The following is a 15,739-nucleotide window of genomic DNA, read 5'->3' as shown; positions in this document are numbered from 1 at the left end:
GGGGAAAAAAAAATGTGCATGAGAGATCAAAAAATTCACGAGTACCCCTAGAAAGCCTGAGCGGGTCAGATGTCCTTATAACATATATTTTACCATTTAGCATCACAAAAGCTTACTTTGAAGGTGTATTCATTTTTCTCTTTTTAATTTTTTTCAGAAACTTATAAAACAAAGCAAAATTTTTCAGATTTTTTTCGTTTTCAGTATTTAGTAGCCCTATGATTTTTTTTCCCATGCTGAGAACAACATGGCAACATGTGTATGATAAAATGGTTGCATACCCTGCGCCGTGTTTTTTAAAACTTAGATATGCTTTATGGTTAAGGCCTGTAAGGTTAGTGCACTGATATTAACTAAAAACATGAAAAAAACATAGCTAACTAATTGATTTTCAGCTGGGGTCAAATTGACCCCGCTAAGGCTTTCTCGTTGGTTCAGAGGCTCAGGCAGACTAGGGTTAAGGTGTCTGGATCCAGTGGCGTGGCGTGCTTTGCGATGTATCGATTGATCTACCATTTAAACCTATGAAAAAGGATCGATAGGCAGGGTGTTCGCAGTGGACACCCTAATAATCGATTCTTTACCATAGCTTCAAATGGGGAAATATCGATAATCGACCCTTCACGCCACGCCACTGGCCTGAAGGCTCGTATAGCAACTATAATTGCAACACCGTGAGAACTTAGGAAGCTTTAATACTAAGAAAAACTTACTTGTTTAAAACCATCTGCATCGTCGCAGCGAATATTGAACGGCCGACCAATATCAGCTGGCCCTCCATACAAGGGCGGAGGATATCCTGGACCAACAGGGGTTAATGGAGTTATGGAGGGAACCCCACCCAGTCCTGCAATAGGAGGTCCAGGCGTTGGATAACCCACACTGGATGGCGTCTGGCTAGGATACCCATATCCCCCAGAAACATCCCCACTGTGGCCCGCTATGTTACCCCAGTATCCCCCGGTGTTTCCGACGAGTAGGGGCTCCCTCCCAATGGCGTGGATGATCCTGCAGTGTAACCAGGAAAACTCCCGCCACCATAGACACCTCCAAATGCACCTGGAAAAGGGATATTTTTAATGAGGTGTAACGGTCATTCTCATGAGATTAAGGGAATGGACCATTAGACATGGCACGAATTCAAGCATTCTGGTACATGTTTCTTAACCAGAATTTCACGTAAAACACGATACGCAAAACGAAAACTAATGAAACAAACTCCAAACGTTTTTATTTCACATCGGTTACGAGAAATTTGAACTGCCCGCTGACAAGAAACTCAAAGCTCTATGTGAGTCAAATCGCGCACTACAACGGTTTCAACAAGCTTCTCAATCGAGTAATGTTCATATCCCACCATGAATTGTTCAAACTAAAAGCAATTTGCTACAGCTGAGCCAAAGCGTCAAGATTGAGGTTGCAGATTTTCATATCGCAGAGACTGTCATGATAACGTTTAGCGTGCGATGTGAATCACGCAGAGCATTGAGTTTTTATGAGCGGGTGGTTTGAATTCACGCATCAAGAATCATTAAATATCTTCGTAAGGAGTTAATTTCGGTAATTTTCGTTGTGCGTATCGTGTTCTACGTAAAATTTTGGTTAAGAAACATGTATCAGAATGCAAATTCGTAACTTGTCTAGTGGTCCATTATATTTTGGACATAGTCAGCTTAAGTAAATTTTATCGCTTGCTATACACTGCTAAAAATCGAGATGTGAAATTGGTGCCGGAGCCCACACAGCGACCCAAAACCCCGAGTGATATGATTGCGAAGTAAACTTTGCACCATAAAAAGGATACGACACTCCACAAAACGAGTAGATTTCGCTCCGTAATAGAATAAGTCATTCCGTAAGGAGAATACAGGGTGTCCCAGGTTTACGTACGAATTTTGACGGAGTCGATTCTTTGGGTCAAAAAAAAGAAGTTTTTGTGGCACAAAGTTTTTTTTCCAAAAATGCTTTCCCAGGAGGCTCCATCATTCCCCTATTATCCCCTATTAGTCCCTATTATCTAGAAAACGATGAGTCTTTGCGGAAAAACGCAAGATACATCTTATCAATATTTGTCAACGCTGAATTTAGTAGTGCCGTCAAAAATTAATTTTTATCGCTAGAAACATTAATTTTGGCCACTTTTAGGTTCGATACCCCCCACCCCCAAGACCTCCCTCAAAATAAGTCTTCCCTATTTGGAAATCAAAATGAAAAGAGCGCTAAAAATTACCCTCAGTTACCAATTTTCATTAATATTGGTTGATAAACATTGTCACAGTTTTAAAGAGACAATTTTCTTTTCTCCACTTTGGAGTGCCGTAGTTCCCAGGGAATGCGTTTTTGGAAAACAAGTTATACCACCAGAACGTCTTTTTTTACCCAAAGAATCGACCTTCTTCAATATTCGTACTTAATCCGAGGACACCCTGTAGGTTCCGCTCCGCATTCATATCACTCGAGGTTTTTGGGCTGTATACAGACTCTAGACGGAGATTTACACCGAATTCTTTCCGATATTTTTAGATGAATAATGAGTGTAGATGGATGATGAGCTTCGGGTGAAAAGATCTGCCAAAAAAGTTTACCAAATTTCGGCTTGTTGGCAAAACAAAATTCTAAATACGTTGTTGAACATCCACTTAGTGAAGGCAGGTCATCAGTTGAATGTTGGGGTCCCGAAATTAAAAGCATTCACTATTACCGAGATACCGAGGGAGGGTCTTTCATCGTCTCTTAGCGAGACGAATGTGCGTTTTTCGATTAGGTAACTATTCGTTGCCCTCCCATAAGTTTGTTGCCTATGCGGCGAAATTGAAGGCAAATCATTGATGACGCTATTTACCAATACATTTGCGAGGTTCTATCAAAGTTTATGGAGCAGGATAGATGTGCATTTTACGAATAGATAGGTAACTAACTATTCGCGCTCTACGGTAAGTTTGTTGCCTATGCGGCAAAATTGAAGGCGTGCATATTGAAAGAGCTATATATGCGTAAGTTCGCGGATTATATATATTTTGTTTCTATCAGTTAAACGTGCGGTTTTTGAATAGATAAATTTGGACCGCTTTGAGCAGAAAGGAACCATGCCACGTCAACTATTGTCAAATTTAATTGGGCAATTTAACTTTTTATACGAAAACGGTTGTACGAATTTCAAAGCAAATTTCAGCAAATTTTTTGCATAGTACGAAGCAAGTTCCTAAAAAAAACAAAGGAATCCGTTTAAACGTTCTCTCGTAAAAAATTAAATTGCCCAGTGAAATTTGGCAATAGCTGGTGTGGCTTGGTTCCTTTTTGCTGAACGCGGTCCATTTGTACTCCCCGGTACGTTTGGTGCCTTGGTGCACAGTGGATCGAGTCGATCGAAGAGGTCGGGCAAGGATTTTTTTGACTAAAACTGCACATTTTGAAGTTTATTACCTCATATTTTAAATTTCAAGGGGTGATTGGAGAAGAAAATTTCACGAGATAACCAATGAAACCACTTTTAGAACCTCAAAGTTTTGTATAAACAGAGTTATAAGCGTTTAAAAGTCTCCAAATTGTGTCCGACCTCTTCTATTGACACGGCCTAGTGTGCGAGGGCTAAATTGAAGGCGAACCTCAAATATGCACGCTACCTGCGATGAGTTCACGCATTGTTTGTTGGTTCTAAGATAGATTATGGAGTGAGATAAAAGTATTTTTAAGGAGGGGGGATTGAAATATTACTGTTTTCCGGCGGCAATCGGTGCCACTTGGAGTTAAAACATGTTTGATAAATTTGGCTCACCCAGGGGTTTTCCAATCGATGGATAAGGAGGTCTACCATGGCCATGATAATTGGAGTCTTGCCCCAAAGGATCAGGTCTAGCCGGCACTGGGGGCAGATGACTTGGTGTCGGATTGCCTAAAAACAACAATGAAAAAAATAGTCAGGATCAAAATGACGAATAGTTTTAGAAATTTCGTTCTTCTCTACAACTCAAGTATTACAGATCGCGATAAGCTGCGATTCGATCGGAGAATGTACTTATCGCGATTTTATCGACGTCGATTTATTGCAATATTATCGGAAGAAAAATTGCAATTTCATCGCATAAATTTGCAATAAAATCGCAATTTTATCGACGGTGATTTATCGCAATATTATCAAGTAAAAAATCGAGACATCTGGTGATAAAATTTCAAGTTAATAGAATGCGGTTTAATAGATACAATCGCGACAAGATTGAAGATACTCGCTCAGATGTTGATGATCCTAGCGATTTTTTCGCCAAAAAATTGTAAAAAAATCGCAACTTAATTTCAGAATATCTAGATTTCTCCGTTGAAAAATGCTGCTCTGGTACTCTCGAGCCCCCTGCTATTACTAATAGTCATGATCTACAAAATTCGCAGTCGATACGTCTTAAGCATATTATGTCCTCCAGAAAAACTTGAGAAATTAGAAGCAAAAAATAACTAAACTTTAGCTCAATAGTGAAAAAAAAGGTCGAAAAACGTACTCATTAGGTTCTCGTAGTAATCGTAGTCCGCGTCATAGATTATCCTGTGTCCATCTCGTTGGTTGAATCGACTCAAGCGACAAATGCGGAATCGTTCACTGTAAACTGCTGAGCGGCATTGAAAACTGACTTGCCGAAGACATTCGTCTAGACACTCACTCAATGATCGACTTGTAATCTCTGAGTGAAACTCGCCTCCAAGTCGGCTGTTCCGATAGCGCTGAAAAGCTGTGTCTGGCCGGCGCCCGTCAGCAAAAAGGTGGGATGTGACTGAATTTTCTGGAAACTCGTTTGATTTTTCCACTGGTGGAAAGAGAAATAAAAAGTCATTTAATGAATTCAAACACATAGACTTTCAGTACAGGGCAGTGTACGTACTAGTGGAAGATTAATTTATTTTTATCCATCGAGTAGCTCACATGTACGGGTCGATTTCATCTTTTCATCTCCCCTTTGAACCAGCAGCGAGGCGTCAATGATCGATTATCGATATATTTCCCCATTTGAAGCGCTGCTAAAGAATTGATTATTAAGGTCTTCGTTGCGAACACCCTGTTCAGTGTTCACCCACTGATTTGAACTTAAATGCTGGAAAGTCAGTGTGCCTTATGGACATACTACACATTAGTAAAAGGTTCTAATTATTACTGAAATTAGTATTTTGCCTCCTATTTGTGACACTCAATTTTACGTTGAAGAGACTTTTCTCCTTCATATTTTTGCGGTGTTACAGAAAATAAGAGTTTTGAAGAAATTTGACTCTATTCATTTACCTTCTCAAATGATTGGTTCAATTCAGGAATTTTCTGAAAAATTAGATTTTATTTATATCTGTTCAGTGTACACCATTCAGTGGCACTCACAATGTTTTACTAAGCAGCAACGTCGCAAAAGTGCGAAATTTTGTCTGTTTCAAACGTAGGAAAATTTCGGATTTCGCGGCGATATGTGACGAAATTTTAAATAAGGTCATGCTGACATCAGGGGTTGAACCGCTCGAACCCAACATTGCTAGGGTTCACCTATTCTTTATGCAAAAAGTTGCTATTTTTTGACAAGAGGTTGGAATTTTTTTACTTCAATTTGATTGTATAAAATTGAGATTTATTGACCAAATGAAGGGAAAATATATGTATTTTCGTGGTTAAAAAAATTGCAATACAACTGCAACTTTCTCTCAGTATTTTTGTTTCATGTGCTATTTCTGCCGTATATTGGATGAATGAATCTGATGAAACCTCAGAAAAAGTCGGTATAAGCAGTTTTAAGCTGACACAGAGACGTGGTTGGTCCAGTGGCGTGGCGAGCTTTGCGATCTATCGATATTTCCCCATTTGAAGCTGTAGTAAATAATCGATTATAAAGGTGTTCGCTGCGAACACCCTGATTATCGATTCTTTTCCATAGGTTTAAATGACAGATCAATCGATATATAGCAAAGCACGCCACGCCACTGGGTTGGTCTACCGCCAAAAGTTGGACCACCGAGTATTAACCGAAGATTCGTTATAACTACAATACAGTGACATATTTTAGGCCAACTTTCCCAACTCTCTTGCATTGCAATACCGCATAACCAAAGTATTTTTAATGCTCCCAGGACAAAAAAAAGAAGAAACGAATACGCATACTTACAACTATCCAAGCATACTAGGTCATACAAGTCATGAGTGGGGCTACTGCTTGTGCGCAGATCATCTTTTTGGGACATTGAGTCCTCCTCAAAAATGATGCAACGGCGAATTTGCTCATCATACTCTATTGCTCGGCAAAAATACCTATCAAACAAGATTATATATCACAAAATAAAAATTAACCCTCGCCAGAAGTGATGTAATTTGGATAGAAATAGCATTTCGGCGGAAAATGAAATGACTTGAGATAACTTGCAAGTAATGGAGAATTCGCATGGAAATTTTTTATTGCTTCATCTGAAAGTGCTTAAAGAGCTGATTTCACAGAATTTTTTATACTTTTTTTCTGATATTGGAAATTTATAAAAATAGATTTGGAAGTGAGAAAATGCACCGCCTATTGACGTCATATGGAGGCATTTCCGATTTAAACACACGTATTTTAGCAGATTAGATAATTTTGTCATATCTTCTCCACTGGAGATGTTGCATGTGTGAGGAATTTGCAATTTGACTGTTGATTCATATGTAAAAGCTCGCGAGAAACACGATGGAGCCACTGGTTTTCTCTGAAATCAACTCCCAAGCTCAAAAAAAGCTCTCAAGTTGAGGCCAAAATGGAGGGGATATCCCACCCTACCCTGAGAGTCCACGTCTACATCAAGACAAACTCTCCATGCAAAGATAGGGAGCAAATACATTAGCAGGGTTGCCGTGTTTTCAGTTTTGAGTCCTCAAATAAAGTGGCAACCCTGCTAATGTATTTGCTCCCTATCTTTGCATGGAGAGTTCGCCTTGATGTAGAGGTGGACTCTCAGGATAGCGTGGGATATTCCCTTCATTTTGGCCTCAACTTGAGAGCTTTTTTTGAGCTTGAGAGTTGATTTCAGGGAAAACTAATGGCACCATCGTGTTTCTCGTGAACTTTTACATATGAATCAATGGTCAAATCGCAAATACCTCACACATGCAACATCTCCATTACTATTTAATTCATGAACCAAGGGTACCCTCGTGATCAGTTCACTCAGTAGTTTCCACTTAAACACGAAATTCATCAAATTTCAGACACCTGCAAATTCTCTATTAGAAGAAAAGAGAGATACGAACGAGAGCTAAAATCCGGCCCCAATCTGAAAATACCTATCAATGATAGTCATCAAGCTAGGGGGGAGGGGGGATAACAATCGAGGGAAATATCCCCAGTAAGAGTCCGATGTTAGGAGAAAGTCCGGGGAAAATGTAGATCCCTGGAAGGGAGGGATCAAAATCCAGAGATCCCAGGGGAATGAACATCCAGGGGGTATCCAAAGCTGGGGGGATAAAACTCGAGGAAAATTTGAACAAGGGAACTTACTTTTCAGCTCTCAAACATTGAGATTGACACTCGGGTAGCGATAAATTAGCATATATATCAACCTCAAATGGTCCAGCAAGTCTCTTGTTTTCCTCTTTGACAAAAATTATTGGCCCGTCACAACGCCTCTCAGCTGAAATATGAAAGCAAAATAGCATGACATTGATTATAATCGGCAGCTTTTGAAGAACCAAAACTTTGAAATATTTTTGAATCAGTAAACTTGCATATGGGGCTTGTAATCAACATTTATCATTTTAGGGGCTCATATTTAAAATTTTGTCGGTTCGCGGGCCACCCTTCTCCCTTTATCACATTCCCTCCACGCTACTAAATTTACTATTTCACGATGCGGATATGTAACTATTAAGCGTGCCTATAGGGCTCGCTTTTTGAAATCACTCGGATGTACTGTAGTACAGCACACCGATCGACCAATGCTTTTCAAGGGGCGGTCCGAATTTTTTTTCCGTCGGATCCGTTCTTCCGTTTTTGAACCGTTATAGTGTCAAGCCCTGAAGGTCATTCATCGAGAAACCGAATTATCCTGTTACTGGAAACCCTTGAGAACATTTTCCCGTGGAAACCGTATTATTTTCTTTCATAGGTACGTCAAATAAGCTTTTCTACGCTCGGAGGATTTAAATTAGAAGTTTAAATGCCGCCATAACTATTTAGCGAATCAGCGTCTTTTCAAAAGCGGTTAAACCCAAGTTGGCTGCATCTCCATAGTTACAACTGCAGCGAAGTGAGCAATCTCCAATTCGACCAATTGGAAGGCAGAGTTTTGGAGGTTAGGTTCCCTTGTTGATTCTCTGAGTGTAAGTTGCATTTTTTTTTTTTTTTTTTTTTTTTTTTTTTTTTTTTTTTTTGGTGTCACGTTTTTTTTTTTTTATTTCCAGAAAAGATACCTTAAAGTCTCATTTTAATACAAATCAATCGAAGAAAAGAGAAAAGACAAAGTTTGACTCATTAAACAGAGTAAACTCCATACTCTGCTGCTGCAAACTGAGCAATCTCCAACATGACGCAACAAACTGAACAATTTCCAAACTTTAATTTGAAATTCTGAATGAACCAATTCAGTTAAATGATTTATGATGTTATTTTCTTTGTTCATCCAATATAATTATGTTACTTTCTTTATTCAATAAAATGTATTTTCAATAAAATGTATTTACATTCAACGGTATCAAATCAATAATTCCTCCCCAATTTGCAGAGAGTACTAATTTATACACATCTCGTTGAAATGGAAATAGTGCACACACTAGATTTCAGTTCTTCGGCACGCTTTTCCAACATATTCATGTTGGATGTTTCTTCTTGTTTTTTTTAAATTTGGTGCAACTCACTTTTTTCGTTTGGTCAGAATTTTTCTTTATGCGATGGCCATTCCGGACTCAAAAGTTTATCTTCAGGTACACATTAATGTTCACGAATATTTTTCGTTCACCAAACGATGTAAAAAAAAATTAAATTTTTATAAAAAACTAAAATCACGCAAGACGGATACCGCGATATTGTTAATCAATGATTTAATCAGTCAAGTTAATCAGTCATTAACAATATCGCGGTATTGGTTTCGCGCGATTTTAGTTATTTATTTATTTTAATTTTTTTACACTGTTTGACGAGCGAAAAACATTCGTGAACATGAATGTGTACCTGAGGATGGACTATAATATTGAGTTCGGAATGACCATCGTATACAGGAGAAAATCCACTATAGCTCGGGACCAAACGAAAAAAGTGAGTCGCACCAAATTCATCATGTCACCCGAAAAAGTGTCACAAAATCAAATCCTTATTTTTTGGGGGGTTAATTATTTTATTTTTACCTCTCCTAGATAATATTCGACAGTGTAAGTCCGCAACTGCGTACCTCGTTTGCTGTGTTGGAAAATCTCCGCTCCTATTACATTTTTTAAATTACAAAAAATCAACACCATTCCTTGAAGCTTTCACAGAACTTTTTTCGCAAAGAAAAGAAAAACATGGCAGTTTAGTTGAGTAGTTTTCCGTTTAAAAAATGAAGTGTGATAGGTAGTCTGCAACGTCGTAAATTGAGTCACGTGGCTGCGGACTCACATCGTCGAATTGTTGGCATATAACGTGAAAGTTCCAGTGTAAGCAAAACCAGCTTAAAATTTTCCTCAGACATCAGGCATGTTTATTGTAGTTTTCGGGCTGTTGATATAACTCAACATGGGTCCTCTTTTCAGTCTCTAAAAATTCTTCAGGCCGCTTCCATTGTTGAAGAGTTTAGACTTTGTTCGGAGGTGGCTACCGCCATTTATGATTTAAGAAGTTTTTTTGGAACAAAAAACAAGATAGATCACTGCATACCATTCAAACATGTGTTTTCTAGATAATCAGAGTTAGGATCATCTTCTAAAAGCTCTGGATGAGATCTCCGTGTGAAGCGGCTTAGCCAGCACGTTCGAGCAACTGAATCATAGGTTGCGGAACGACAAACGAACGAAAATTCATTCAAACACCTGAAATCATTCAAACGTAATTAAAATAAGAATGAAAGTAGTAAGTAACCAATGAAAAATGACAAATGTGGCTCAGGTTTGTTTTGCTTCGATGTGACCATTTACGGTCATCTCAATCTCAATTAAAAAGAAAACAAAATTATTGGATGATTGCTCAAGAGCATACCTATTTGAGGCTTTAACCATTGAATTTAAAATGTATTTTCAGTTTTAAAATTAAGAAATTTTCATTCTGTGTAATAATTTCAATTGGTATAAAAATAAGCTCGATTCCAAGGAAATTGAACATGTTTTCGTAGGAAACTAACGATCAAATATGTATAATTACAATTTATACTCCATTTCTATTGCTAGTCAGAAAGTCCCTGTAACTTTGGAGAAAAACTGAGGGTGACTTCGTAAATAATTATTTCTTACAAAAACTGGCCAAATACGGAGACTGTAAGTGCAAGCTATATGTTGCCCTTGCTGAGGAAGAACGCCGTATGAACATTCGAGAGTTGCCGCAAATTACCGCGGGAAAAAAATGTGTTTTTGAGGACGATTATGCGTGTTTTTCTTGAAATTTTCAGACACTTTATACAAAATTAAAAACAAAATCGTCCGAAAAAATTGAAGAAAAAAATTCAAAATTTTCCCAGTAAATTAAGATTATTTGAAGGAAATGTGGCAAAGTCTGAAGGTTTATACGGCGTTTTTCTTAGCACGGCAGTATGAAATAATGGACTATTTTCAATGTAAAGTAGATTTATGAAACCCTGGGCTGTATGGGTATAGCCCGAGTGCTGACCTGTCTTCACAATCTGTCCTATTAGTTGCAATGACTTCTTTTGTATCTGTTAAAGGAAGCTTCAGCTTTTTCCGTGCATGCCGCTCAAACACGTAGTGCCGATTGGGGCACTCTCGCTCAATTCGACTCGCTGTGAAAATAAGAGAGAAGAAAAATGGTTAGAGATCAAGATTATTTTAAAGTCGTCCATACGTCAAGAAATATTCACTCAAAGTAGTACAATGGGTCAGTTGCGCTGGTCATGCTTGATTGTTTTGGATTAGCTAAAAATATTAAGATCTGTCCAAACCGCAACTTTCTACGATCAATATTAACCGAGATATCGCCCTTTGAAATATAGGGATTTTGACGTCATCCAACGCGGTAATGACACCTTTAGTTTCTTCCACCGTGCTTTCATCCGAGTTTCACGTCGAATAACCACTGCAAATGTCCGCCACACCGCCTAATGAAACTAAGGTGGATGAAAACCCTGGTAAAAATTGGCGATAGGAGCTGCGTTTCAAAATACCATAGGAATTCTTATAGCCGGCTAAAGAAGGCTGTAGAAAATCATACAGCTGGCTGTAGAATGCGGAGAAAATCATACGGCCGGGCTATACGAAGCGATACAAAATTATGCAGCCGGGCTATAGTTCCTATCGCCGGGCTTTACACTTTATCGCCTGGCTGTTGCTTTTTCGCCATCGATTATAAAAGGCTATAAGAAATTGTGTAGAAATTCGTGTGCTTTGTAAATCCGTAAGTTTGATACGGAATCACCATAATATTTACAAAACGCACATTATATTTTCCTTTACTACAATTTGTTTTCATCAATTAAAATGAGAATAATCCATACAGAGTGTGCAAACATTTCAAAGTCATGAGTTGAACAACGCTGACTCCACGAGATTAAATATTAGAGCCTAACACAAAGCGGAGCGGCGGCGCACTGGCGCCTACAAACCTAACAGGGATACTTCACGCACTGCGCAATGCGTGAAGTATCCCTGTTAGGTTTGTAGGCGCCAATGCGCGTTTCGCGCTGGCTGCCCACCCGCCGCGCTGCGCCGCAGCGTACCACGGCGCTTGAAGCAACTATTTCACACCAGAGGTATTGCACAGTATCGTACGAAATTGAAGGCGCTCCAACATATTAGGAATGGCAGGCATCCTTCAAAAGTACGGAGCTTCCCTCGCAAAATAAATCAAGATACTACGGCCCAAAAAGAGAGCGGTAGTCCAAAAACTCACTAAGTCCTAGCATCCGTAATTAGTAACGTTCAGCATACACTTTATCGTCAGGCTGTTGCTTAATCGTCATCGGCTATAAAAGGCTATAAGAAATTGTGTTGCCGGCTATAGAAGCTATTGGAAATCTTACAGTCGGCTGTAGGTCTATTGTATTTTGGAACACAGATTCTACTGCCAATTTTTACCAGGGAACAAGGGTGCCACTTGCCACTACTGCGGTGAATGACGTCAAAAATCCGACTTTTCAAAGTTCAATATCTCGGTTAATATTGAACGTAGAAAGTTGTTGTTTAGACCGATCATAATATTTTTAGCTAATTTACCGAGATCAAGCATCAACACACAATTCTGTGACCAGCGCAACTTACCTATTATTCAATATATCTTAAAAAAGGGAATAATGCTCGAAATGTGTCGATAGAGGTGAATGGAATTTAAGATTCAAGAGTCAAAATGAGCGTAGAAAAATACGTACAAGACAAGCAGACTTCGGTGTAATGGACGCTATTTGGGACGAGAACTAAATTGCCTATGCCTTCTGGATGAGCTTGCTCTCGGGTTAGGTAACATGTGGATTCTTCATATTCGACTGTGCCAGTGAAAGATGCTATCCGGCTCCCTGGCTGGAAGTCGAAAGAAGTACACGTTCTGACTAAGTTATTCGTTGCTGTTCGATCCCGCAGACATAATTCTTGACACTTCTCAAGAACTCTGAACGGAGGAGCTGTGTCTCTGACCTGTAAAAAATAAATCAATCAATTTAACAATGATAATTACAGGATCAATACTTTTTTTTACAGCAACGAATTTTCCGGGAGCTTTTCTGTACAGTTCTGTTCGAGAATTCTACTTTCTCTGAGAAAGTTACTGGTGAGGAGATGACTGAGAAGCCATCTCGTTTTGCTGTCTTCGTGACTACCTGGCAAATTCTGAGTTGTCACTTCTCTTTTGTTGTTCACCATTGACTTGAGAGTTTTTTGTTTTTGGATTATATTTACATTTACATTACATTTACATTTCATTTACATTTGAATAGCTGACCTTCTCTCTCGGTGGTGGTAAGTTGTTTACCAAACAACGTAAAGCATAGATTACAGTATCTAAATCAAGCACAATTTCTTGAGAATATACGAGAGGGTCATCTAGTAAGATATCCGGTTACAGAGCCTCCCAAAATTTCGCCCCTTTTTCGGTATTCGATTCGACCATCGAACCAAGGTTTAAGTGGAAGCTTATAATAACAGAAAACTCAGGAAAAAATTTCAAGATGAGTATAGGAACCGTTTTAGAGTTACGGGGGGGGGGGGGGCGGCGGCAAAGGGGTCAAACTTCGACCTTATTTTTCGCTATTTCCTTGTTGAATTGATGTGTCTACGGGGTTGTTATCGTTGTTTACACATATCATACACACCGGTTCCTATTTTTACACGCAAAATCGAGTTTTAATGTTGACGAGTCGATATATTGATCGGTTATATAGATTTTTTAAGATTCTTTACGGAAAATCGACGATTTTTTGATATTGAAATTGTTCATTTTTGATTCATGGATGACTAAATGCACCTAATATGACTGTAGTACACCGACACCTACGTATTTTTTCTTGTGGAAACAATTTTTAACGTTAACGAGTCGATATATCAATCGCTTAAATCAAATTTTTGCGATTTTTTAGGAAAATCAATGATATATCGATGGTGAAAGTGCAGAAGTGAGTATCTCGGAAAACACAATTTTTCAGGAGAGTAAAAAAAACTGTCTACATTCCTCCTTATTGTCAGTAGAAGGGTAATAATTCTTGAGGATAGCAAGAATAACATGCTTTTTCACACTTCATCAATATTTTGAATAATTTCTCGCGCTGTTAGAAAATACGGCCGAAATGCCGAGATTCGCGTTTTCGGCACTAAGAATTAACACTTTATCACACTTTTTTACGAGATACGCATTTCTGCAATCAGTGTTTTAAACCTATTGTTAGCGGATTTTGATCATTTAAAAACTGAAAATGTTTACAATTGTCAATGTTTACAATGCTTTCATGTTTACAATTCTTTATCAGAAGCCTTAGTTTGACCTCATACGGCCGGATCAAGCATTGTATGATTGGAAACTGACATTAGATTACGAGATACGCATTTCTGCAATTAGCGTTTTGAAGCTAAGTACTCTTGATCATTAAGATTAAAAATAGACTTTATTCAACCTTAAAACTTATTTAGAAGCTTTAGTCGATCCAATACACTAAATGAAGCATTGTTTGACCGGATTGACTCTAATAAAACTGACCGTTGTGATGAACCGTCAGTTCAATCAGTTCATGATTGCATTGGCCCAGAGAGTAAAAATGGACATGAACGCCGCGCGCTGCTAGTAGGTAGTAGATACTTATGAAGAAATGATACTGGAGGGCCCTCGGGTGATAATCCGCCTTCAATTACAAGCGTATGCAACATTAATGACAAGCAACAGTACCTAATCCCCCCCTTCCCTCGTCTATCGGCCTATCACCAGCATTCACTGATATTATGCATGCTGGACTGCCTGATCATCCACATTTATCCACATCAACTTTCCTTTTAGATAGATAAATGAAAACCATTAAAAACAAACACAGAACAGCTGATCAGCTGATGTGCGGTGTTGGCGGGAAACACTGCTGAGGAGCGCGCGTTGTGATTGGTTGTGCGTAAGGCGCGCCGAAAAATTAACAGGCCTGAACGAGATACGCATTCCTGCACTTAAGCCCGAGATACGCAAAAAAAGTTCCACGGTTTTAGGTGACTTCCCGATTTTTTTCGATTATAATCTCTTGCTGGCTGATAGACGACATCTTCAACTATACACGTGTATGCAGCTAACTCAAAACTGTCAAAAATCGAGATACGCACTTCCTGAGTTTTCTGTCATTATAAGCTTCCACTTAAACCTTGGTTCGATGGTCGAATCGAATACCGAAAAAGGGGCAAACTTCAGCCCTTATTTTGGGAGGCTCTTTCTCGCACACGTAGTAATACTAGGAAAAAAACTAATCGTGGCGTTGAATTCAGTATACTCATAGCTTCAATTTAAACCCAATTTTTTTTTAAAAATAATGCATCAAAATATTGTAGGAATCACGTCAGAGACTTTAACGCAAGGTTAGAAAAGTGGACATTCCGATTAACAACAGTTGCTTGAGGCAGAGACATTAGTTATTTAAAAGTTTCATCATGTTGAACCACATGAGGGATCGCCAAGGCGGCAAAATACAGGAATCACCTCAGAGACTTTAACGCAGGTCAAAAAAGCAGGCGCACTGACAAACACGAGTTGCTTGACGCAAAAAGTTGTGTCTGTTGACAAAGAGCCTTATGCAAAAACGGCCAAATCCCCCATAGCTCCGATTGCTTCCATTTTTTAGTATGCTATTTTACCATAACAAAGGGCCCCGTTTCTGATAATTTCAAGTCCAAAAAAAATTTTCCCGCGCTTTGGCGGCGTTGCCAAGTTGCAACCTTAAAAATTCGATAACTTTTGAACCAATTGAGTTATTGATCTGCGGTTTGCGCTAAAATTCTTTAAAAATTATGAACTTTTGTTTTATGTATGATTTTTGGATGGAACGTAACATTAAACTTATGATTCACCTCTTTTTTTGGATTTTTGATCCGTCGAATTTTACATGTTCGTAAATACCCAAAAAATCTATTTTTTGATTTTAAAAAAAATATGCCCAATCGATTTCTCGT

At 38.7% G+C, this 15,739-nt stretch overlaps 1 protein-coding gene across 1 annotated transcript in view; it reads right to left on the bottom strand.

Annotated features, from left to right (window-relative positions):
* Positions 1–15,739, bottom strand: part of nompA (no mechanoreceptor potential A) — a 69,787-nt gene that overhangs the window by 21,623 nt on the left and 32,425 nt on the right. Inside the window, 9 exon segments of the mRNA XM_072306308.1 lie at positions 714–960; positions 963–1,059; positions 3,776–3,892; positions 4,491–4,793; positions 6,126–6,268; positions 7,482–7,614; positions 9,831–9,982; positions 10,773–10,902; positions 12,484–12,745. Of these exon segments, the coding sequence (XP_072162409.1) occupies positions 714–960; positions 963–1,059; positions 3,776–3,892; positions 4,491–4,793; positions 6,126–6,268; positions 7,482–7,614; positions 9,831–9,982; positions 10,773–10,902; positions 12,484–12,745 (1,584 nt within the window).

The sequence above is a fragment of the Bemisia tabaci genome, chromosome 1 (assembly GCF_918797505.1).
Source record: "Bemisia tabaci chromosome 1, PGI_BMITA_v3".
NCBI classification, from domain to species: domain Eukaryota; kingdom Metazoa; phylum Arthropoda; class Insecta; order Hemiptera; family Aleyrodidae; genus Bemisia; species Bemisia tabaci.
This window is presented reverse-complemented; position numbering and strand designations above follow the sequence as displayed.